The sequence below is a fragment of the Pseudophryne corroboree genome, chromosome 4, assembly GCF_028390025.1.
Source record: "Pseudophryne corroboree isolate aPseCor3 chromosome 4, aPseCor3.hap2, whole genome shotgun sequence".
Taxonomy (NCBI): Eukaryota; Metazoa; Chordata; class Amphibia; order Anura; family Myobatrachidae; genus Pseudophryne; species Pseudophryne corroboree.
Window position 1 is genome coordinate 325,581,919 of NC_086447.1, and position 26,119 is coordinate 325,608,037.

Genomic DNA, 26,119 nt, shown 5'->3' on the forward strand with positions numbered 1-26,119 from the left:
ACTAGGTCACAGGTTCTCGAACTCGGTCTTCAGGACTCCACACGGTTCATGTTTTGCAGGTCACCTGTACATTTTTAAAATGTGACAGTTGGTGATACACAGTGCAGCTGCTGGGTGACATGGAAAACGTGAACCGTGTGGGGTCCTGAGGACCGAGTTTGAGAACCACTGGACTAGGTGATTAATAAAGGAGACCTGTACATCTTTTTACTAGTCAGTGATTCTGTATGTTCGCAGTTTGAGCTGCACAACCCTCAAATGTAATTGCACCCACCTCCATCCTCCTAGGTGATGATTGGCAGAGGAGATAAAGTGGGCCATCAAATGTAGTAAACAAGTCGGAAGTCACTATGTCGACACTACAATGCCATCACACATTTCCCAACTCAGTTTAATGCTACTTAAAGCGTTTTTTCCCTTACCTAAAAATGACTACGTGATCCACCCCACCCCCCTCCCCACAATATTTGTGTGTCTTGTCAGTATACTTTGCTTACTATCTCCTTTTCTTTTATTTTTTTCCAGTATTTCTACATCTCCTCCTTCCCTCTTTCCCCTGTGCTTTACTGTTCTTAGACTCTCTCCTTCGTCTACAACATCAATGTTTGTTATCCACTTTATCCTGTGTCTTATTTTTCCCAGTGTTTCTCAGAGGGGTCAGTAATGTGTAAGGTATAGAGGGGTCCATAGTGTAGGGTACAGAGGGGTCAGTAATGTAATGGGTAATGAGGGGTCAGTAATGCAGCATAGGGTATAGGAGAGTCAGTAATGCAGCATAGGGTATAGAGGGGTCAGTAATGTGTAAGGTATAGAGGGGTCAGTAATGTGTAAGGTATAGAGGGGTCAGTAATGTGTAAGGTATAGAGGGGTCAGTAATGTGTAAGGTATAGAGGGGTCAGTAATGTGTAAGGTATAGAGGGGTCAGTAATGTGTAAGGTATAGAGGGTCCATAGTGTAGGGTACAGAGGGGTCAGTATTGTAATGGGTAATGAGGGGTCAGTAATGTGTAAGGTATATAGGGGTCCATATTGTAGGGTACAGAGGGGTCAGTAATGTAATGGGTAATGAGAGGTCAGTAATGTGTAAGGTATATAGGGGTCCATATTGTAGGGTACAGAGGGGTCAGTAATGTAATGGGTAATGAGGGGTCAGTAATGTAATGGGTAATGAGGGGTCAGTAATGTAGCACAGGGTATAGGAGAGTCAGTAATGCAGCATAGGGTATAGAGGGGTCAGTGATGTAGTGTATGGTATAGAGGGGTTAGTGATGTAGTGTAGGGTATAGAGGGGTCAGTGATGTAGTGTAGGGTATAGAGGTGTCAGTGATGTAGGGTATAAAGAGGTCAGTAGTGTACAGTAAAGAGTTGTAAGTGATGTAGTGTATAGTGGGGTCAGTATAGATACTAACCCCAAGTACTTAGTACACTTATTGAATGAAGACAAAAAATGCAGGAAATAATAAAGGTCAGCGGTCCGATACAAGTGATCAGTGCAATGCGTTTCATCACGTATCGTTATGTTAAACTCAGATATGTACATTTTTAATACATCTGCCCCACATCCTGTAACATGGCAGTTAGGAGCTGGTTGGTTGGTACTTTATCACCGTGCAATTTATGACTCTCCAAGGCTTGATAAGTCTGGGCCTAACAGCGAGCCACAGCTGATGATGTCGAGAAGTGTTGTAGCTTCCCTATTTTAAATTTGGTCTGCGCTGTAGCCCCACCATAGCCACTGCAACTAGACTGCAATGCTCTTTCTGGGAGCTGTGCCAATACCTTACACTGCCATGGGCGACAGATCCCTAGAATCACCCCTTGGGGGGAAGAGATGCGTGAGGGATAAAATGTGTGAGGAAAGAGCATTATCAGGGGGACAGCTGCATGAAGGAAAGCTAAGTCAGGGGGAAGAGCTGTGATGTGTATACGTGTAGAAAGAAAAAATATGTAATGTTATATGTTGACTATGTAAAATGTAATTGGGTAGAATAGCATATGGAGGTAAAGTTTCTGGATTATGATAAGCTGCTGAAGAGATGAATTCCCAGGGAACATTTAAAGGTTTGGAGACTAGAGAAAAGTCTTGTGAGTAGGAGTCTTGTGAGTGGGTGCTGCACAAAAAAAATCCTGTGACTGGAATCAGGAAATGCGTGTGTAATAGAGATGCAGCTCTAGTGCAGATCAGAAGGGTGAGCTGGGAGATATTGTGTTATAAAAGAAGAGATGTATGTTGGTGCAGTTTGGTTAATAGAATTATGTGAAAATATTTTATATGGAAATCGGTAAAATACAGGTAGCCAATGGAGGGACTGACAGAACGGAGCAGAAGAAGATAAATGTTTTGTGAGGTGGGCAAGATGGGGAGGGGCCAGGGGTGTGGTATCTGTCAGGTGGGCAAGATGGGGAAGGGCTAGGGCATGGCACCCCCAACAGTACAGCTAGGTGGGGTGAGTTCCACCACCTCTCTAGGTCCACTTTAAGCACTGATCCTATCAATAATAAACAACCTCTTTTATTGTACAGGCCTAATTCCCAGTTCTGTGATTGAAAAATGTTAATAGATTTTAAGTACAATACGATATCTTAGCGTGTACAATTAGATAGCTTGGATATGTGGGTTGGATATACAGTGCCTTGCTAAAGTATTCACTTCCCTTGGCCTTTTACCTATTTTGTTACATTAGAACCTGTAATTTAATTATTTTTTTTAATTCTGAATTTTATGTGATGGATCTGCACAAAATAGTCTAAGTTGGTGAAGTGAAATGAGAAAAATGTATATAAAAAATATACTTTTATATATAAAAATTTGAAAATTGGCACGTGCATACAGTATGTATTCACCCCCTTTGCTATGAAGCCCCTCAAAAGTTCTGGTGCAACCAATTACCTTCAGAAGTCACATAATTAGTGAAATGAAGTCCACCTGTGTGAAATCTAAGTGTCACATGATCTGTCAGTATGAACACACCTTTTCTGAAAGGCCACCTTTCTGCAACACCACTAAGCAAGAAGCATCACACCATGAAGACCAAGGAGCTCTCCAGGGACAAAGGTGTTGAGAAGTACAAGTCAGTACAAGTCAGTGTTGGGTTATAAAAAAATATCCAAATCTTTGATGATCCCCTGGAGCACCATCAAATCCATCATCTTAAAATGGAAAGAACATGGTACCACAACAAGCCTGCCAAGAGAGGGCCGGCCACCAAAACTCACAGACTGGGCAAGGAGGGAATTAATCAGAGAGGCAGCGCAAAGACCAAAGGTAACCCTGAAGGAGCTGCAGAGTTCCACAGCAGAGACTGGTGTATCTGCGCATGTTACCACAATAAGCCGTACACTACATAGAGCTGGGCTTTATGGAAGAGTAGCCAGAAAAAAGCCACTACTTAGTGTTAAAAATAAGAGGCACGTTTTAAGTTTGCCAAAAGGCACGTGGACGACTCCCCAAATGTATGGAGGAAGGTGCTCTGGTCAGATGAGACTAAAATTTAACTTTTCGGCCACCAAGGAAAACACTAGGTCTGGCGCAAGCCAAACACATCCCATCACCCCAAGAATACCATCCCCACAGTGAAACATGGTGGTAGCAGCATCATGCTGTGGGGATGTTTTTCAGCAGTAGGGACTGGGAAACTGTTTTGAGTCGAGGGAAAGATGGATGGTGCTAAATACAGGGATATTCTTGAGCAAAACCTGTTTCAGTCTGCCTGTGATTTGAGACTGCGATGGAGGTTCACCTTCCATCAGGACAATGACCCGAAGCATACTGCTAAAGCAACACTCGAGTGGTTTTAGGGCAAACATTTAAATGTGTTGGAATGGCCTAGTCAAAGCCCAGATCTCAATCCAACTGAGAATCTGTGGTCAGACTTGAAGATTGCTGTTCACAAGCGGAAACAATCCAACATGAAGGAGCTGGAGCAGTTTTGCCTTGAGGAATGGGCAAAAATCTCAGTGGCAAGATGTGGCAAGCTCATAGAGACTTATCCAAAGTAACTTGCAGCTGTAATTGCTGCAAAAGATGGCTCTACAAAGTACTCACTTTAGAGGGGTGAATAGTTATGCATGCTGAAGTTTTCGGTTATTTTGTTCTATTTGTTGTTTGCTTAACAATAAAAAAATAAAAAAATCTTCAAAGTTGTAGCCATGTTTTGTGAATGAAATGATGCAAACCTTCAAACAATCCATTTTAATTCCAGGTTGTGAGGCAACAAAACATGAAAAATGCAAAGGGGGGTGAATACTTTAGCAAGGCACTGTATGTATAATAAAATTATTTGCAAGGATCATGCCCCATGACCTTCAGAATTCATACCTCAACCATCTATTGTAATCTGCAATCTTAAAAGTGTCCTAACCTTGATCATATACCTCTCCAACTACTGGCTTCAGCTTATACTTCTTCCCAGCTTCATAAATTAGACTGCCATCCAAAGCTACTGCATCTGCCAAGTTATCCTGTATGGAAGTAAGAGCAACATCAGGGCAAGGGTAAGTATACTGTAAACTTTATATGATCTTAGGGATTTCTTTTATATTGAAATTTCCAATTTCGAGGCAACTGCTAATATAGTACAGGTTGAGTATCCCTCATCCAAAATGCTTGGGACCAGAGGTATTTTGGATATGGGATTTTTCCGTATTTTGGAATAATTGCATACCACAATGAGATATCATGGTGATGGGACCTAAATCTAAACACAGAATGCATTTATGTTACATATACACCTTGAAGGTAATTTTAGCCAATATTTTTTATAACTTTGTGCATTATACAAAGTGTATGTACATTCACATTCACATGTACATTCACACAATTCATTTATGTTTCATATACACCTTATACACACAGCCTGAAGGTCATTTAATACAATATTTTAAAATAACTTGTGTATTAAACAAAGTTTGAGTACATTGAGCCATCAGAAAACAAAGGTTTCACTATTTCACTATCTCACTCTCACTCAAAAAAAAGTCTGTATCTCGGAATATTCCGTATTTCGGAATATTTGGATATGGGATACTCAACCTGTATACACTTCTTTTGGTACTAACGTATTTCTTAACATCACTATTAAAATGGGTGTGACTAGAGTAATTACAAGTAACGATGTGAATACAGGATTTTGGATTAGAATTGTAACAATTAATTTTCTACACTCGTTACTAAACTAATGAAAAGTAATTTATGATTATTTATTGTCAAGAAATATTTACATGTATTGTAAACTAAGGGGTCTATTTACTAAGCCTTGGATGGAGATAAAGTCACTGGAGATAAAGTACCAGCCAATCGGCTCCCAACTGTCATTTTTCAAACACAGCCTGTGACATGGCAGTTAGGGGCTGATTGGCTGGTACTTTATCTCCGTCCACTTTATCTATAGCCAAGTCTTGGTAAATAGACCCCTAATTCTCTATAAGCTCCATTAAGTTGTCTGGCGCTGGTGGTGACAGTGCTGCCTGGTGATGACAGGGAAGAGAGCATTGGTGGAGGTAATAAAAATCATGCACTGTTTGTGAGTAAAGGACAAAACATCTTACGTTCACCATGCGGGCACAGATTAATGATGAATTCCCTTCCACACAAGACAGAGAAGGGGTAATCTGTGCTTGATTTAAGGCTACTATCATGTCATCACATTTTTTCTTCTCTTCTACAGAAATGGTGCACCATCTGATTCCATTCAGGCAAAAAACTGGAAAAAAAGAATCAATACTTAAAACGATTTAACAAGCTCATTCATTAATGGCAATGTTGTTACATTTTATAAAATCAGGTTGCCATCATTTAAAATTCTGAATAAATACATTTATAAAATAAACATTCACATGAAAAAAAAAGAAGAATTTTAAAGCTCTCTAATTGTTCAGTGAAGCTTCATTCAGTCCATGTTATTACGTCACAAAGATGATGAATCGTGTTATAATTATCTTAAAATTTAAGGAGTCTTTAAACATATCATTTTCTAATATACAGGAGAATGTACTGTATGTACCACTGCTCTAAATTACGTACAGCATATTCCTGACAATATATAAGTACAAGGTTGTAGGTTTTGTCAAGGATTCCGTGGTGACTTCTGTTTTATTGGCAATAACATATCACCTAACCTGCAGTAAATGATTACATATTGCAATCTGTCTTTAAATCAACATACACAAACATAGCAATAATAAAGCAGCACACCTGGTACAGGTACATTACCACACTTCTCCTTATTTACATACTGTGTATATATATATATATATATATATATACAGTGTATTAAATGCTAACATTGTTACTGATCATGACATGTATCCTAGCCGCTGAGTGGAAAATATCACATATTCCATTACAGAAACACAGCTCGAGGGTATGTGTACTATGAAGAGAGAGACAGCTAGATCCATGCTAAAAATACACAAAAAGCTGATTTGTGCTAAATATACAGAATTTCAGCCTAAATTCACACACCTGCACGAATATTGCCATACTAAGTGTAAGTGTACTGAAAAAGATGATTCCATACTAAATGTAAACAAAAGGCTGGATCAATATTAAATATACACAAAAAGCTGAATCTGTAGAAAACGTTTCATACTAAATATACAGAAATAAGCCAGATCCACATTAAACATACTAAAAAGCCAGATTCACAGGAAACGCTGGATCCACACTAAGGGAGTCATTCAGATCTGATCGTTGCTGTGCATTTTCGCACAGCGGGCGATCAGATACTAACTGCGCATGCATATGCAATGTACACACGTGTCGGACAGCAACAAAGGGCATCACTGGTCAGCGACGGGATGGTGCGAAAAAAACGATCGCACGGGCGTTCGCAAGGTAGTTGTCAGGTGGAAGCCATTTGTGGGTGGTATCTGACCGTTTACTGGGAGTGTCCAGAAAAACGCAGGCGTGCCCAAGCGTTTTCAGGGAGTGTGTCTGACGTCAGCTCCGGCCCCGATCAGCCTGATGTGATCGCACTGTAGGAGTAAGTTCTGGGCTTCACAGAGACTGCACAAAGTGGATTTTAGCAGCTCGGCGTACACATGGGATCACACATTGCACGGTGAATATACACTGCCCCTGGAGGCGGCGACTATCTGAATGCAGGACAGCAAAATTAGCAGCCCATCGATCAGATCTGAATTACCCCCTAAATACACAGGAAAAGCTGGATCCACACTAAACACACAGGAAAAGCTGGATCCACACTAAATACACAGGAAAAGCTGGATCCACACTAAATACACAGGAAATGCCAGCTTCCTACAAAATTTGTACCAAATGGAGCAACTTTTAATTTTTGTTGTGTGCCTAACTCTGTTTGTTTGCATATGCTGGTTTAAAATAAAGTTGTTGTTGTTGTTTTTTAAACAAAGAAAAAAATGCGATTGAAATGTAAGCAGATGTAGAACAAATTGAGTCTCCAATATCCGAAATGCTTAGGACCAGAAGGATTTTGGATTATTCCCAGTAGTATATTTTACCTATGTACATAAACTCTACTACCCGCATTGACTGACTTTCCATTGGAAGCACTCCCTGTTAATCACAGTCAGATACAGTCCCAGGAGGAGGTGTTTCCTTCCCCTGGGATTGCCAGTCAGGACTGCGATAGCAGAGAGCACTTCCCATGGGAAGCCACTCCCCTATTACGGTAGCCCTACCTGACTTCTAGGGGCTGCAGCTGATGTTGGGCCTAATTCAGATCTAATCGCAGCAGCAAATTTGTTAGCTAATGGGCAAAACCATGTGCACTGCAGGTGGGGCAGATATAACATGTGCAGAGAGAGTTAGATTTGGGTGGGTTATTTTGTTTCTGTGCAGGGTAAATACTGGCTGCTTTATTTTTACACTGCAATTGAGATTCCAGTTTGAACACACCCCACCCAAATCTAACGCTCTCTGCACATTATATTTGCACCCCCGTGCAGTGCACATGGGCCCTCATTCCGAGTTGTTTGCTCGCTGGCTACTTTTAGCAGCTGTGCAAACGCATTGTCGCCACCCACTGGGGAGTGTATTTTTGCTTTGCAGAAGTGCGAACGCTTGTGCAGCAGAATCTTTTTGTGCAAAACAAGACCAGCCCTGTAATTACTCTTCGCGTGCGTTGAGTCTAACGACGAAGGGACGGCTTTTGACGTCACACACCCGCCCAGCGAACGCCCGTTTTTTCAGCCATGCCTGCGTTTTACCAAACACTCCCTGAAAACGGTCAGTTGCCACCCAGAAACGCTCACTTTATGTCAATCTTCCTGCGTTCGGCCGTGCGACAGGAATGTTCGTTAGACTCTGTGCAAACCCACGATGCTCATTGTACCTGTACGACGCACCTGCGCATTGCGGTGCATACGCATGCAGAGAAATGCTGATTTTTAGCCTGATCGCTGCGCTGCGAACAACGGCAGCTAGCGATTAACTCGGAATGACCCCCATGGTTTTGCTCATTTGCTAACAAATTTGCTGCTGCGATCAGATCTGAATTAGGCCCGTATTCCCTAGAAGCCAGGAAGTACGTCAGAATGCATTCCACCGCTCATCGTGGTGGAATGCAAAATGCCGGTAGTAGCCAGAAAACCATGTTTCCTGCGTTCCACCGCTGTTCACAGCGGAACGCCCTAGATCCAAAGCACGTGTCCCTGCTATTCACCAATGATATAAAAAATAGAATAGACTTTCTTATATGTACAGTTTTTTATATCCACAGTTTTCTGGCTACTACTGGCATCTTGCATTCCACCGCTATGAGCGGTGGAACGCATTCTGATGTACTTCCAGCGTGGAGGATGCGCTCCACCATGGAGGATGGTGGAGCGCACATAACGTCCAGTATGTCCTGCTGTAATTAGCAGTGGGACATAAGAGATGGGCTCCCCTTTGCGCTGTTGGCCGCCGCTAGTAAGCGTTGGCACACATTTGATGTATTATTTATATAGGAAATATGTCCCACAGTGCGTTCCACCACGGAGAACGGTGGAACGCATATGACACACTTCCGGATTTTAAACACTAGCTCTTTATGTCCGCATACATGCGTTCCACCCATTAAGAGGTGGAACGCATACAGGAAACAGGTTCCCATACACCTGTAAATTGTCTAATGGATACTTAAGAGTTTCTCTATAGTAAAATAGTTCATTACTTTGAGCTGGATTACTTTACTCATAATCAAAAAGACAGGCCTCTGGCGATTTCCCGCAAACTTTTGGAGCATGTGCAAAGAGAGCCTAAAAGTGATAACAGGTGACAAAACTCGGATCTTTGAGTACGATCCGGAGACCAAAAGGCAAAGCGCAGAATGGCACACACCATCGTTACCTCGCCCCAAAAAGGGCGTAATGAGCAAATCAAAGACCAAATACATTCTTATTGTCTTTTTCAACTCGAAGGGTGTGGTCCAAAACTGTCAACGGTGAATTTTACACAGGAGTACTCTATCGGTTGAGGGTCCTCTGTGTCCGCAACGACATTGCCACTACCTGGGTCCGCCATCAAGACAACGCGCCAAGTCACACAACGCTGCAAATGAGGGAGTTTTTGGCCAAGCACAATGTGACAACGCTGCCTTAACCACCCTGCAGTCCAGATCTGGCCCCGGCTGACTTCTTTTTGTTCCCTTGGATCAAAAGCGGCCTGAAATATACGTTATGGTAAGAACTTACCGTTGATAATGGTATTTCTCCTAAGTCCACAGGATAACATTGGGATATGATGAAGCGGCAGCGGATTTGCACCAATTGGTCAAAGCTTTCCGGCCTCCCAGGATGCAACGGGCCCGTCCATATATCCCCGCCCCCTGGTGCAGGCAAATCAGTTGTATTCCAAAGCTCAAGGCAGCAGAATCATAGATATCCCTAAATAGGCGAGAAGAACACACATGCACACCCTTCCGTACAAGAAGGAAGAGGTTAGTGAGTAAAAGGATCCTCAAATCAGGTGCGTCAGGGTGGGATCCCTGTGGATCCTGTGGACTTAGGAGAAATACCGTTATCAACAGTCCACAAGTTATCCACAGGATAACATTGGGATTTTCCAAAGCAATTTAGTGGTGGGGACGCTCCTGATTGGACAGGAGAATCCTTTGCCTGAATTCAGTGTCATGAAAGGCAAAGGTATCCATGGCATAATGTCTAATGAATGTGTTAATGGAAGACCATGTGGCTGCCTTACATATCTGTTCTGCTGAAGTACCACGTTGTGCTCCCTATGATGGACCTACCTTACTAGTAGAGTGAGCAGAGACATAAGCCGAAACAGGGAGATCAGCTTAAGAATATGCTTCTGAAATCATCATCCGAAGCCACCTTGCCAGTGTCTGCTTATCAGCAGGTCATCCTCTCTTGTGAAATCCACAGAGAATGAAGAGAGAATCTGTCTTTCTGATGGCATGGTATGATCCACGTAGATCCTTAAAGCACGGACCACGTCCAGCGATGCATCTCCCGAAGGAAGGCCCAGTTCCTGGAAAGCCGGGACTACAATTTATTTGTTAAGGTGGAATTTAGACACCACCTTGGGAAGATACCCAGATCTAGTTCTAAGAACTGCTTTATCTGGATAAAAAAAAATCAGAAATGGGGAACGACATGACAATGCCCCTAAATCTGATACTCTTCTTGCTGATGCCATGGCCAGTAGAAAGAGAACTTTAGCTGTCAACCATTTAAGATCCACTTTATTAAGTGGTTCAAATGGGGCAACTTGAAGGGCCTTTAGGACTAAATTTAAGTCCCAAGGCACTGTAGGAGGAACAAAAGGAGGTTGAATGAGCAGCTTTCCCTGGAAAAAAGTACGCACATCCTGTAAGTTGGCAATTTTCTTTTGGAACCATGCAGTCAATGCTGACACTTGCACTCTCAAGGAAGCCACCTTCAAACCTTTATCCATTCCTGCCTGAAGGAATGCTAAGACCCTGGAAACTCTGAAAGACTTAGGGTCCATTTTCTGTTCACTGCACCAATGAATATTGGTTTGCCCTATTTGCGATAAATGCGAGTTGAGGAAGGTTTCATTGCTCTGAGCATTGTTTGATTACCTGTTGTGAGAATCCTTTTGACTTCAGGATAGAGGTTTCAAGAGCCACGCCATCAAAGACAGTCGATCCAGATGTCTGTGATAACAAGGACCCTGCATCAGTAGATCTGGACGTTGAGAGAGCAGGAGTGGGGCATCCATCGACATTCTCTGCAGATCTGTGTACCAATGCCTTCTGGGCCAAGCCAAAGCTATTAGTATCATGGCACCCTTTCCTTGCTTTATCTTTCTCACCACCCTGGGTAATAGGGTGATTGGAGGAAACACATAAGTCAGATGAAAGTCCCATCTCACTGACAGGGCATCCACAAAGATCACTCTGGGATCCTTTGAGTTTGACCCGTATGCGAGAACTTTGTTGTTCTGACGGGAAGCCATAAGATCTATCTCTGGAAACCCCCACTTGTTTACTAGAGTCTGGAAGACCATCCGGGTGTAGAGCCCATTCACTTGCCTGAATGGCGTGTCTACTGAGAAAATTTGCTTCCCAGTTTAGGACTCCCGGAACGAACAAGGGGGACAAGGCTGGATGATGAAGTTCTGCCCACTTTAGTATGTGACTTATCGCCTTCATCGCTTTTCGGCTGCAAGTTCCTCCCTGATGGTTGAGGTACGCTACTGCCCTCGCATTGTCTGAGTGGATCTGAACTGGTTTTCCCCGAAGAATGTCCTTTGTCTGAATCAGTGCCATGTATATGGCCCGATGTTCCAATATATTTATTGACAGGCAATCTTCTTCCTTGGTCCATTTACCCTGGAAAAACAACCTTCCCGACACTGCTCCACAGCCCTGGTGACTGGCATCTGTTGTCAGAATTTCCCAATCTGATATCCAAAAGGGTCTCCCCTTGTCCAGATGGGATGGCTGTAGCCACCAGGCTAATGACCTTCTTACTTCTATCGTAAGAACCATAGTCTGTGTTTTTATCATCTGATGAAACCCATTCCATTTGGAAAGAATCAGATGCTGCAGAGGCCTCGAGTGGAACAGTGCATACTCCACCATGTCGAACGTTGACAGCATCAATCCCATCACATGCATTGCTGCGTGAATGGATACCTTTTGACTGTGTAGCAAGTCCTGAATCCTTGACTAAACCTTGGGTATCTTGTTCAGAGGTAAGATTACTCTCTGAAGACTTGAATCCAGTATAGCCCCCAAGTGAATCATCCGCTGTGACGGAACCAGAAACGATTTTGCCCAATTTACGAGCCACCCGTGCCTCTGCAGACACGTTATTGTCTGTTGCAGATGACATAGGAGCAATTCCTGCGACTGTGCCAGGATTAAAAGATCGTTGAGGTATGGAAAAATTCTTATCCCTTCTGGCGCAGATAAGCTGCTGTTACCACCATAATTTTGGTAAATGCTCTGGGGGCTGTGGCTAACCCAAAAGGTAGGGCCTGGAACTGAAAATGCAGTTGGAGAATAGCGAACCTGAGAAAGCACTGATGGGACAGTGCTATAGGAACATGTAGGTAAGCATCCTGTATATCCAGGGATACCATATAATCCCCTGGCTCCATGGCCAAAATAATGGAACGTAAAGTTTCCATATGAAACCGAGGTACCCAAATGTACTTGTTCAGCACTTTGAGATTGAGAATGGGCCGAAATGACCGATTTGGTTTCTGAACTAGAAACAGGTTGGAGTAAAAACCCCTGTCCTCGTTGTTCAGGAGGAATTGGAATGACTGAAGGAATTTCTGAACTGCTCTTGCAAAGCCCTGGCCTTCGGCTCTACCCGAGATGGGCTGGTACAAAAAAACATTTGAGGAGGATGCTTCTTGAAAGCAAAAGCATAACCTAGAGATACAGCTTTCTGCACCCAGGCATCTGTTGTAGACTGCTGCCAGATCTGTGAAAACTGAAGAAGTCGGCCCCCCATCCTGGGATCCCCACACTATCAGGCTGATGGCTTATTATCTGTTTTACCCCCCGGTCCTCTGGTAGCCCAATGCTTTTTAGTCTTACCAGACCTGTTGAATTGGGACTGCCTGCCATCACTTTTTCCTTCAGCTTTTCCTTGAGACTGAAAGGGACAAAAAGCCGGAACTTTAGATTTGAAAATGTATGTGGAAGGAAACTTTACCTTCTTGGAGTCTGCTTCTGACTCCAAAATATCCGTCAATTCTTTACCAAAAAGAATATCTTCAGAAAAAGGTAAATATACTTAGATTCTGAATCAGCTTTCCACGTACGTAGCCAAACTGCTCTGCGAGCAGCGATAGTTGAACATTAGCAGCCTGCTTTATATGTGCAATATGGGATTTTTGCTCTCTAGATGCTATTGAAAAATCCCCCTCCAATGCATCAGCCCAGGCAGCCACTGCCTCTGCCATCCAAGCTGAAGCCATGGCTGGCCTTATGACTGCCCCAGACAGAGAAAAAATGTTTAAAAAAAAACATCCACTCTCCTATCCATGACATCATTTAATGATGTTGAAGGCAAGGGTAATGTCAATTTTCGCACTAATCGAATCACATGCGTATCTACTTTAGGAGCCACCTCCCTTTTTAAAAAATCCCCAGCTGGAAGAGGATAATTGGAATTCCATTTCTTAGGAATTCTAAACTTATTGGGCGTAGCCCAAGCCTCTTCCATGATTTCCGTCAGCTGATCTGACCATGGGAACTCAGTCTTAACTGTTTTGGGACGTTTAAACACAGGTGCCTTGGTTTTTAACACAGGCTCTGCTGAATCCTCTAAGGAAAGAATGTCTTTCATTGCTTTAATTAACTCAGCTATATCCACTGAGCTGAGACCTTCCTCCTCCTCTTCGTATGCCGAAGCAGAGTTTATTGAGCTTTCATCCTCCGATTTACTTACCACTGGCTTATCAGCCTGTTTCTTTTGAGAGTCTGCTGCTGGAAGTGATAAACCGCAGGTGGGAAGCTGCACGTAAGGGTTAATCGTGTAACCTATCCCTGGTACAGGAGTTGGAGGAATTATCTGTTCAGCTATACTGGATAATGTCTGTGCAAACATAGCCCAAGGTGGATTAACCTGCACCTGAATCTGCCTTGTATTTTTCAAGAGACCCTGGTGAAAACTAAAAAATATGCACACAAACCATTCTGGACCAGATCCTGAGAGGTTAACACAGCTTTGCAAGACAAACATTATATGAGTGTTGGTGTTACTGTGAGTGTATCTTCCTCACCTTTGCCGCTCTTAGACATGATAAATAATCAACACTTCCACAGTGTACTACACAATTTGTGACTGTAATCACTTTAAGCTTTTTAAAGTGACCTACAATCCGACCCTACCCATGCACCAGCATTGAGGATCGGAATAGGAAAAAACTGACAGAATATATAGTAAAGTCAGCAATCACACTAGCAGTCAGTCACGTTATACATTAGTATAATAAGCAATATGAGCACATCATCAACTACAACTACATTTCAAGTATGTAGGAGAACATATTACTGAATCATGCATAAACAGATAAACATATTCAGATGCATAGCGAAAGAAACAACAGTAATAGTATACAGACTCATATGCAATAGGCACTTATCTAACTATTCGTACTCAAAAAGGTAGATAGAGACTTTGTGCTGTATTACCCGTACTCAGTAGAGTGGGATACAGGGAGACTCACCTCGCTTCAAGGACCAATCAATACGTTAGCAAACGCTGAGTGGATCCAGACGCTACTAGTGTACACTGCCGCTCCATGAACCTATAGTGAACACAGACGCTCAGTGAACACAGATGCACCCGTCACACAGCCGCCTATGCTGCGACTGGGTCCTCTTCGTGTACAGCGTCTGAGACGGAAGCGGGAAACAGTTCATGGCGGGAGACTCGGAGGAAACTAGTTATGAACCGGGGGGAGGGGCGACCAGAAGAGCGTCTGACTCCCCACTGCTGACATCAACCCTAGGGATCACGGCCCTATACTATTCATGGAGCCTCTGATCCCTAAGGCCTAGTACTGGTGCACCCGAGGTGGCAGCCGCTTCAGCGACTGTTTGGTAGTCTCCTCCTAAAACAGTGTGGCTGTGTCCGTATTCCCCTTCTAAGCAGAACCGATGCCTTACCTTCTCCCCGTGCTCCGGCCACAGCCTGGTAACGTCTGCTGGACCTGCTAGTATATCCGACACAGACGACTGCCGAAACAGCACTGACTTGTGGGTAAGCATTGTCGCGACCTAGCAGAGAGTTGTTGGAGCGACTCTTTCTAAGGTACATATAAGACGCTTTTTAGAAAGATCACTCAAGGAAAAATAGGAAGACTATAAAAATAAAATAAGAAAGCTTAGGGCTGCTAAAATCCAGCAGCCCTCTGACCATGGTCCGGCTCCTGCCGCACCAAACTAAAAACTGATTTGCCTGAGCCAGGAGGCGGAGCTATATGGACGGGCCTGTTGCATGCTGGGAGGCCAAAGAGCTTTGACTGAATGGTGCAAATCCGCTGTCGCTTCATCATATCCCAATGTTATCCTGTGGATAACCTGTGGACCCTACCGGAGAAAGGACACTGTTTTCAGATCGTAGACAAAGTGGAAGCAGCAGCGACAAGGGCACTCAAGGATGTTCCGGTTAATGCCTTCCATGAGGCATACCAAGCTTGGCAGACACGCTGGCAACGGTGTATCGATGCTCAAGGGTCATACTTTGAAGATTATTAACCCTATGTATCTGAAAGCTCAATAAAATAAATTTCCCGAATTTAGTCTCATTACTTTCCGAACAGACCCTGTATACAGGGAGGAGAACTGAAGCAGAGTGCTGCGTCCAGAGGGCAGCCATGGCTGTGTTACATTTTAAGTGATCACCAGCTGCTGCTGCATATCTTGCCTTAATTCACAGAATGGAAGCAGTCAGTCTTCTCTCACACTACCAGGGACGTGCAGTCAGGGGAGGTAGGGAAGGCAGTGCCTCACCTCTTATGCTCCCTATCATTCTCAGAGTTCTCATTATAAAACTGATTGGAAGAACACAAAGAAGATAATTATAACTTACAGTATAAGCATCTTCTTTGTATTACTGCAATAATTTTTATAGATAAAACTTACCAGGGTTGCAGGGCTCCTTCAATTGCAGGAAGAGATAGAGATGAGGCAGCAGCAGTTCAGCCTCATCTCTCACACTGTCACACACTGCGTGTACAGATGGGCGGGGCTACACAGCGACCAATCAGACCACATAGAACAGAGAAATGTGAGGCATGCCTCACAGTGGGGAATTGTGTGAGCTCTGATGGGCAGCTCAGATTGGTCATGTGACCAATCCAGGAAGTGAAGGAATCAGACACTGGAGCTGAGCAGCATGGCAAGGGAGGAGGGAAATTGGGACCAGCAGTGCCAGCAGCAGCCACCTATGCACAGTGACTGGGGTGAGGATCTGCAAGTACCTGGACTCTGTGTGTGTGTGTGTGTGTGTGTGTGTGTGTGTGTGTGTGTGTGTGTGTGTCATCTGCAGTAAGTGTGGGGACAGGACTGTGTGTGTATGTGTGTTTAATCTGTAGTGTTTGTAACATTTGTAGTGAGTATGGGGACTGTGTGTGCGTGTGTGTGTGTGTGTGTGTGTGTGTGTGTGTGTGTGTGTGTGTGTAATCTGCAGTGTGTGTGTAACATTTGTAGTGAGTGTGGGGACAGGACTGTGTGTGTGTGTGTGTGTGTGTGTGTGTGTGTGTGTGTGTGTGTGTTGTAATCTGTAGTGTGTGTGTGTAACATTTGTAGTGAGTGTGGGGACAGGACTGTGTGTGTGTTTAATCTGTAGTGTGTGTGTGTGTGTAACATTTGTAGTGAGTGTGGGGACAGGAATGTACGTGTGTGTGTGTGTGTGTGTGTGTGTGTGTGTGTGTGTGTGTGTGTGTGTGTGTGTGTGTGTCAGACTTGCCTACTCTCCCGGAATGGCCGGGAGGCTCCCGAAAATCGGGTGACCCTCCCGGCCCCCTGGAAGAACAGGCAAGTCTCCCGATTGCAGGGGTTCCCCACTGCCCGGCCGCCCACTTAGCGAGTAAAGTGGGCGGTCCGGGCAGGCGATGACGCGATTCTTGTTGAATCGCGTCATCATAGCCACGCCCCCTGCTGTATAATGCCGGTAATAGCGGCATTAAACAGCGGGGGGCGTGGCTCACGTGACACGATCCCGCAGCCACGCCCGTTCCGCCTCCGTCACGCCTCTGGCCCACCCCCCTCTGCACACCCCATCACTGCCCGCCCCCCTGCTGAGCCGACCTGGCTGCTCTCTCCCGGAGAGAGCAGCCAGAAAGTCGGCAAGTATGGTGTGTGTGTGTGTGTGTGTGTGTGTGTGTGTGTAATCTGTGTAGCTTGTGTGTAACATTTGTAGTGAGTGTGGCGACAGGACTGTGTGTGTGTGTGTTCTGTAGTGTGTGTGTGTGTGTGTGTAACATTTGTAGTGAGTGGGGGGATAGGAGTGTGTGTGTGTGTGTGTGTGTGTGTGTGTGTGTGTGTGCGTGTGATCTGTAGTGAGTGTGGGGACAGGACTGTGTGTGTGTGTAACATTTGTAGTGAGTGTGGGGACAGGACTGTGTGTGTGTGTTCTGTAGTGTGTGTGTGTAACATTTGTAGTGAGTGTGGGGATAGGTGTGTGTGAGTGTGATCTGTAGTGAGTGTGGGGACAGGACTGTGTGTGTGTGTGTAACATTTGTAGTGAGTGCGGGGACAGGTGTGTGTGTGTGTGACACCTGTAGTGAGTGCGAGGACAGGACTCTGTGTGTGTGTGCAGAGCCGGATTAATAATGGGGCGGATGGAGCTGCAGCTCCAGGCCCTCCATTAAAATAGGCCCACAGCATTTACTAAACGGCTGATGTTTACAGCAAACCAAAGGTTGCACCGACTCACACAGCAGACGCTTCCCCCTGTTCCTGCCAGTGGGCTGAGAAACCGGGCATAATAAATGTGCTAATAGCAGCGCAGCATGAGCCTTCACAAGCTCTCCCTGCGCTTTCACTTTCTGCCCTGGACCTCTCCCGTGCGGCTGCTCCGTGATGTCACAGCGCACCGCACCGCACATCCCACTGTGTGACTTACAAGCGCCGCGCTGTACTACACCTGCCTGCAGTAGCCAAGCTTAGCTCCTCCGTGAAGGCAGGCTTGGCAGTCGTGACCGCGCTGTGGTATGTGGCTGATGCTGCTGATCGGGGAAGGGATGACGGTGACCACGTCCTGCAGTGCTTTGTACAAAGGTATGCACTGCCACAATGAATATTTTAGCAATGATATTTGGTGACATGTGATGCTGTATATATCTCCATATTTGTATGTATATACTAGTTTAAGACCATTCAGCTCAGTCTCTGCCTGCCCCTGCTTGGCTCCACCCCCACTCTGCTAATTACCCCAGCCCTTTACCTTCTCTTTCATGGCTCAAATCCCCTCCTTCCTCCTATCGTGTCTCCGTCCCAATCCATCCCAGGTCGATCCCGCACATTGATCCCAACTTCTTCCCTCCCCTTCCGCCATAATAGGTCAGTCACAAACCCCTCACCCATCCCCCTTCCACACTCCCATACTAGTGGCCAGATGGCCCCTCCTCAGCTGTCGCTGTCCCATCTCACATGTAGATAAATGTGTCTGGCATCGGGATCCTGCCACTCGGGGTGCCGGCGCTCAGAGAATACCAACAGCGGCATCCCATTGTGCAGAATCTCAACACCTGCTAGGTAAGTATTCTAACCCTCCCCTTCTACCTTTCTAACCCTCCCTACCCGTACCCGCAGCCTAACCATAAACCTCCCTCCCCACACCCTAACCCTAGCCTCCCCCCAACCTAGCCCTTCCTGTTGTGTCTAAACCTAACTCCCCCCCCCCCTTTCCCCCGTAGCCTAACCCTAGCCCTCCCCACCATACCTACGATCGGGATGCCATCAGTCGGAATTCTGGCACCTGCATTGTGATGGATGTTGGTATCCCGGCGTCAGTCTACTGGCCAGCGTTGGGATTCCAGCATTGGTATTCCAACTGCCGGCATCCCAAACAGCAGTATGCTGACCGGATCCTACTCCAGATACTTGCAAAAATCAATCCTTAGACCAACATACAGGTACAGCTACGTTTCAGTGCTTTATTATCCACACTATCATTAGTCTGAAACTGTTTGAGCCTGATGACAGTGCGGATAATAAAGCACTGAAACGTAGCTGTACTGGTATGTTGGTCTAAGGATTGATTTTTGCAAGTATCTGGAGTGGCGCACCCTATGAACACTTGTATGTAAGTATGTATACGTTTGTGAAGGCATCTGATCCATTATGCATTAGGTAAGAGTCAGACCCATTGGAAAAATAAATAAATTAATAATTATATATATATATATATATATATATATATAATGACAAAAAAGGTGGCACTCAGAGTCTGTTTATGTAGCAAGAAGACGTGTGTATTGAAAGTTTGTCGACAGTTTGCCACCTTTTTTGTCATTGGATACTATCTTTCTGGATGGGCACCTGAGCATATGGGGCTTTGTACATTGAGTGCCGGCAGATCGTGGAGTGGTGTGTATATAGTAATGCTGGTGGCACTCCTAATCACCCAATACAATAATGCAGACATAGGCTTGAGTGCGGTCAACTTTCCAGGGACCTTATTACTGTATACTGTATGTGGTTCTTCTGACTGCAAATGGCACCTGAACAAGCTATGATCTTATTGGATTAGTGCCAGACGTGTGTGTGTGTGTGTGTGTGTGTGTGTGTGTGTGTGTGTGTGTGTGTGTGTGTGTGTGTGTGTGTGTGTGTGTGTGTGTGTGTGTGTGTGTGTGTGTGTGTGTGTGTGTGTTGTAATGTTTATGCGATTTATGGCACCTGAACAAGCTATGATCTTATTGGATTAGTGCCAGACATCATGCACTTCTCGTGTGTGTGTGTGTGTGTGTGTGTGTGTGTGTGTGTGAAATGTTTATGCGATTTATGGCGCCGCAACGTGGACATGTCCACTATCTCTATGTGTAGATTTAGACCCTTACCAGGCCATTTAATTTATTTAGCTCCTTTTATATTTGGCCCTTTACTAGGTTTTGCCCCTTTGTACCCGCTAGTTACTGCACCGGTGTGTGCTCTGGATTTTGGAAGTATCCTCCTTTGGAGCCCCTGTTAGCCCACTTTGAGGTCTGGGTCATTGTGTGACATTACACCGGGGTTTGGGTATATGACATGGCACTGCTGTATGTGCTTACTTATCACATGTGTCATTTTGTGGATTATGTTTATTTTGTATGTGTATTTTATTTTTATTTTATTTATTTCTTTTGAATTTTTTTATTTGTTACTTTATCTTTTTTCATAATTTTTTGGTCCTTTTGTATTTCACATTCTGCAGTTTTGTGTATTGTTATGTGTTTTATCAGCCACCGTGCTGTTTGTTCTATTACTGATATGCCGTGTGCTGTGGGGATCAGTATGTAAACCCAGCCGTCAGTATACTGCGGGATCCCGACCAAGGGTATGCCAGCATCGGGGCAAGTGCTAGCAAGGTGTCGGAGTTTACATTATCTTCCTTTGTAGGACTGCACACCACTATGTTGCTATTTTGTTTCTATATGTTGTTATTTTGTTTCTGTAGGTAGTTACTTTGTTTCAAGATCTTTGTTTCTAGTATTGCCATACATACTCCCGCTGATGTTTCACCGCTGAGGTCATTGGTTCGATTCTCACCATGGTCTTAACTGTGTGGAGTTTGTACGTTCTCCCCGTGCTTGCGTGGGTTTCCTCTGGGTACTCTAGTTTCCTCCCACAATCCAAAAATATACTGGTAGGTTAATTGTTTCCCAACAAAAAGTAACCCTAGTGTGAATGTGTCTGTGTGTAGTTGTAATAGGAAATGTAGATTGTAAGCTCCACTGGGGCAGGGACTGATGTGAATGGCCAAATATCCTCTCTGTAAAGCTCTGTGGAATATGCGTGCGCTATATAAGTAACTGGTAATAAATAAATAATAGTCAGGAGGGGTCCCTGCCACACAAAGAGCTGCAGAGAAGGGGGCAGGTGAGCAAACAGAGTATGCCCACATTGGAAGGACCTTGTACTGTCAAGTTCCGAGCTACTGTAGCTGCGCAGAGAGTGCTCGTTCGGCGCAGATGTAGCCACGATGAGCATGGCTACATCTGTATTACAGTCACATTAACAAGGGGTTTGTTCATTCATAGACTCTCACATTGCACTGTTAATGTAAGCGGGGGCAATGGAGATTTTTGAAGGTAGGCGCTAGTCCCACCATATGTACAGGCCACACCCGCTGTGCAGACCACACCTCCACAACACTGGTTACACCCCCCACAACACTAGTCACACCCTTGCTGTGCTGGTCACACCCCCTGCGGCAGCACACTATAGGCCCTTCAGAAATGTCAGCTCCAGGCCCATGTGGACCTTAATCTGGCACTGTGTGTGTGGCTACAGTAGTGTACATATATGTTCCTGCTCTCCCTCCCCAGGTGCTGCTGACAATATCACTGATGACTGTATTGACATGTGTAACCTGCTGCACCAGGCCAGCTGAGTTTCTGCAGGTGAGGGGGCAATGGGGGCACATAACCCAGAAGTTAGTATCCACCAGTTTACTCACAACACTAGGGTGATGGCTGTGAGCTGGCTATTACTGTATGTATATTCTCCATACTTGCCTACTTTTAAAAAAGCATTTCAGGGAGATTGTGAAAGTAACACCTATAAGCGCGCGGGCGTACTGCTGCATCTGGGGGACATGTCATAAACATGACTTACATCCAAATGTAAATGAGCCCCAAAGTCAGTAAGATCTACTTGTTGAAGAAAAGACACTGATATTTGTCAGGAATTGTTTGTGTATTGTGTTTTATAAGAGGTTCCATATACTGTAAGTTGCCACAAGAAACCTTATTTTAAAAGCATGTAGCCATAGGGTTCATTGTGCCTTATAACCATGCTTACCTACATTCTGGCTGCTCTCTGCGGGAGAGAGCAGCCAGGTCGGCTCAGAGGGCGGGCAGGGGAGGCTGTGACGTGGATAAGGGGGTGGGCCGGAGGCGGGGCAGGGGCGGAGTCACGATGACACTGCCTTTAAGCCACGCCCCCGCTCTGTAATGCCGCGATCACCGGCATTACACTGCAGGGGGCGTGGCTATGATGACGCGATTCAGCAAGAATCGCGTCATCAACTGCCCGGACCGCCCACTTTACACACTAAGTGGGCGGACGGGCAGGGGGACCCCGCGAATCGGGAGACTTGCCTGCTCTTCCGGGGGCTGGGAGGGTCACCCGATTTTCGGGAGCCTCCTGGCCATTCCGGGAGAGTAGGCAAGTATGCTTATAACCAATGCAGGGAAATGGCATCTGAATGTATGTTTTTCTGATTTATTTTTTTGCACCCCAAGAATGTAACAGCTTTATAATGGGGTAAGGTGCAATCAGGGAGATTGCTGGACTGTTCAGGGAGTGAGGGAGAATTCTACTATTTCAGGGAGTCTCCTGCAGAATGAGGGAGGGCAGGTAACTATGATATTCTCCCTGTGTTTGCTTGGATGTAGTGCAGGGACATAAGAGTTAAATTGTGTAGGGGGTGAGACAGGCTCCTGGCACAGAGAGCCTCCATCATATGTGCCTCCCCAGCATCTGACCTCACCACACATCACTGCTCACTACCAAATGGGATGGGTGGGGGGACAGCAGGACCTGGGCCCTGCCAAGCCCCTCCAACAGGCCTGAGTAAAGAGTCCCCTTTCCCCCACCCTCTCAGCGCCACTAAAAGTGGGGAGCGAGAAAGGCACCTCTCCAGCCTGGCCCCCACTTGCAATGCTCACCCTGTTTACTGCATAGCTCCTACCCTGCTATAAGTGTTTCTTTAACTTTTTTATAACAACTTTAAAAAAAAATTGGCAGAAAGTTTGTTTCTGCTGCGGGGTACACTGGGCTCCACAAGGATGGACAATGGGGTGTAGAGTAGGATCTTGATCTGAGGCACCAACAGGCTCAAAGCTTTGACTGTTCCTAGAATGCACAGCGCCGCCTCCTCTATAACCCCACCTCCCTGCACAGGAGCTCAGTTTTGTAGTTGGTGCTGCAGTCAGTAGCGGATCTTGCCAAGGGTAAGCAAGACTTTTGCCCAGGGCGCCGCCTTCCGGAGGGCCCTGGCGCCATCCAGAGGGCGCCGCACCATGGCAAGATCCGCCACTGCTGTGCCCTCCGCTGCCTGCTGTGTACCCCGGCTGTGTCCCCTGTGAAGGGAACTAGACGCTACGCGTCTAGTTTCCCTTCGTGGAGAGGACCTTTTGCTGTGCGGTGCACGATGACATCATCACCGCTCAGCATTTAAGCGTCGCTACTACTGTACAGGGGGCGTAAATGACCATGCCCCCTGTATTAAGCCACGCCCCCATTTCCTGCCCGAGGCGCAGAGAGGGCTCGAACCGGCCCTGGCTGCAGTAAGCAGGCACTTAACAGAGGGGCTGTTCCAGGCAGCCCTAAGAAGAGCTTTTTTCTGAAGAAAAAGTAAAGACTTCAAGGGCAGCAGCGGTGGTAAATGTCAGAAGACATTCCCTGCTGCAGCCTCAGCTCTCCCCAGCTGCGCTGTACACTCCCGAGCCCTGGTTGCCGGGTAACTACAGCAGGAGGATCCGGTTTTCTTCACATCAGGCACACACGATGAGGGCTCTCCGGGATCGCGCGGCCGAGCTTCGGGAGGTGGTGAGTGGGTCCCGCTTGCGGGACCCGGTCTTTATCGCGATCCGGCACGGTCAGTGGGAGACGGGCCGCGCGTGCTGGCGGTGGACACTGTGGCAGTACAGGCGATCCCACTAGATCACCAGGGCATGGGCGCAGGTCAGGTTTTCTCTCTAAACCAGTTTAATAGAGCCCACAGTACCCGGTGGTTTTGCCAGCAGGGGGATAAGGCTTAGACCTGAAGCCCCTCCCCCAGCCCCAGGGCGCCATTTCCCGCAAATGTTCCCGCCCTGGAGCTGCATATCTGTCTTTCCCTCACTCCCTGTCAGTGTCTGGGCCCCATTATCCCTCAGCTTCACTGTTCCTGGTACTGCTTGGGCAAATCCTCCTGTGTAAAGCCGCCTGGTTGTCAGTGCTGTGACTTTACATGACACTTAAGTATTCTACCTGCCTTTTTAGACAGTGCTAGTTAAGAAACAGTGCATTTAGTCAGGGTTTTCTAGTACAATTACCCTGTGATATACATCCAGTTCTTACTGTGTAGTGTTATATCTATTGACTATATAGCTATATATATAAGCTAGTCCAGTGCAGTATTATTGTTAGTAATAACCTCTGCATTGTACAAACGGGTGTCGTACGGTATGCCGGAGCTCGGGCTCCCGGCGCCCAGCATACCGGCACCGGGAGCCCGACCGCCGGCATACCGACAGAGTGCCGAGCGCAAAGGAGCCCCTTGCGGGCTCGCTGCGCTCGCCACGCTGCGGGCACGGTGGCGCGCTACGCGTGCCACACTATTCTATTCTCCCTCCAGGGGGGTCGTGGACCCCCACGAGGGAGAATAGTTGTCGGTATGCCGGGTGTCGGGATTCCGGCGCTGGTATACTGTGCGCCGGGATCCCAACATTCAGCATACAGAAGACCACCCGTACACACTGTGACTATCTGTGTGTGCATTAGATAGCTGAGTGGTGTCCATTTCGTGTCTTTCACTCAACCTGCCATCCCTATATTCTATAACCTGAGGGGGCTTGGTGCGTCAGGTTTTATATTGATATAGGATTTTCACAAAGATATACTTTAATACGTATTTTTCTCTGTGATTTAGTCACCATATCTCTCCTTTATCTCTGCTAGTGCTGACTACACTGTGCAGGGGTTTGGGTAAGAGGTATTGTGCTGCTGCCAATTGTACTGTGTTACCTGATACTGCAAGTTATATCATGTCTGCTTCTGAGGGTAACGGTTCTGGGGCTGAACACACTGCCGGTGTTGCTGAAGCCACAGATCCCTATGAGGTGAATATAGCAGCTGTGGGCTCTGGTTCTGGGGGCTCCTTGCTACCCAGTGGGACTGTGGCAACGGAGGCACATAATGACCCACCGTGGGCCGCTTTTTCCACGCTTCTGCATATGCTAGTTCATAAACTAACACCCCCTATGGGACCCCCAATGCCGGTACAACCGTATGTGGTCCCTGCAGCTAACCCCCTGTGGGCGGACGATTTATCTGCTCAATTGAAGAAGCTGAACCAGTCCCTGACTACTAAAAAGTCTGACCATCGCTCGCCTAAGTCCAAGGGGTCCTCTATCCACTGCTGTCACTGACACCTCGTCTGATGAAGACGGCACTTACACTGACCCCACAGGTTCTGACTCAGATACGGCTGAAGGGGAGGGTAGTTCACATGTGGATGTTCCTGATCTTTTGGAGGCTATTAAGTTAATTCTACAGATTACGGATGATCCCGAGCCATCCGTCCCTCCTAAGAAGCCTGATAGGTTCAAGCGTCAGAAGGTGGTTAAACAAGTTTTACCTCACTCTGATCACCTAGTGGATATACGTCAGGAACCCTGGGAAAACCCGGGTACGAAGTTTGTGCCTCAAAAGAAGATGCTGGCTCGCTATCCCCTCGCACCAGAGCTGTCTAAGAATTGGGAAACGCCTCCTCCAGTGGACTCACATGTGGCTAGGATGGTGGTTTCCTCAGCTCTGCCTGTCACTACCGTCACGTCTCTAAAAGAGCCTATGGATAAACGTGTGGAGGGTTGTCTTAAAGCGATTTACACCCTCACGGGTGCTGCACAAAGCCCACTATTGCAGCTACATGGGCTGCAGAGGCTATTGAAGCATGGGCCTTGGAGTTAGAAGCTGAAACCTCCTCTTACCATGCTAGACAATGCTTGTCATATATTGTCACAGCTTCTCGCTATATTAAAGAGGCGGCTTCTGATGCCGGTATCCTAGCAGCCAAGGCCTCTACTACGTCAGTCCTGGCTCGCCGGATATTGTGGCTGAGATCCTGGTCTGTGGATCTGGACTCTAGAAAAACCCTGGAGGTACTCCCTTTTAATGTAGATATTCTGTTTGGGGAGGACTTAAATAAGATAGTGGCTGACTTGGCTACTGCCAAAACTGCCTGTCTGGCAAGTACTGATCCCTCTGTGTCGAAGGCTAAAGGTACTTCCT

At 46.1% G+C, this 26,119-nt stretch overlaps 1 protein-coding gene and 1 long non-coding RNA gene across 7 annotated transcripts in view; one reads left to right on the forward strand and one right to left on the reverse strand.

Moving 5' to 3' along the window:
- Positions 1-5,822, forward strand: part of LOC134909477 (uncharacterized) — a 289,430-nt gene extending 283,608 nt beyond the window's left edge. For all 3 annotated transcript variants that reach the window (XR_010175948.1, XR_010175949.1, XR_010175950.1), the window contains one exon: positions 5,666-5,822. This is a non-coding gene — a long non-coding RNA (uncharacterized LOC134909477). The remainder of the gene's footprint in view (positions 1-5,665) is intronic.
- The window catches only part of MELTF (melanotransferrin), a 273,777-nt gene that overhangs the window by 120,115 nt on the left and 127,543 nt on the right, over positions 1-26,119 (reverse strand). For all 4 annotated transcript variants that reach the window (XM_063916364.1, XM_063916366.1, XM_063916363.1 and 1 more), the window contains exons 2-3: positions 5,547-5,701; positions 4,361-4,460 (exon numbers count right to left, since the gene is read on the reverse strand). In XM_063916364.1, coding sequence (XP_063772434.1) covers positions 4,361-4,460; positions 5,547-5,701 — 255 coding nt within the window. The remainder of the gene's footprint in view (positions 1-4,360; positions 4,461-5,546; positions 5,702-26,119) is intronic.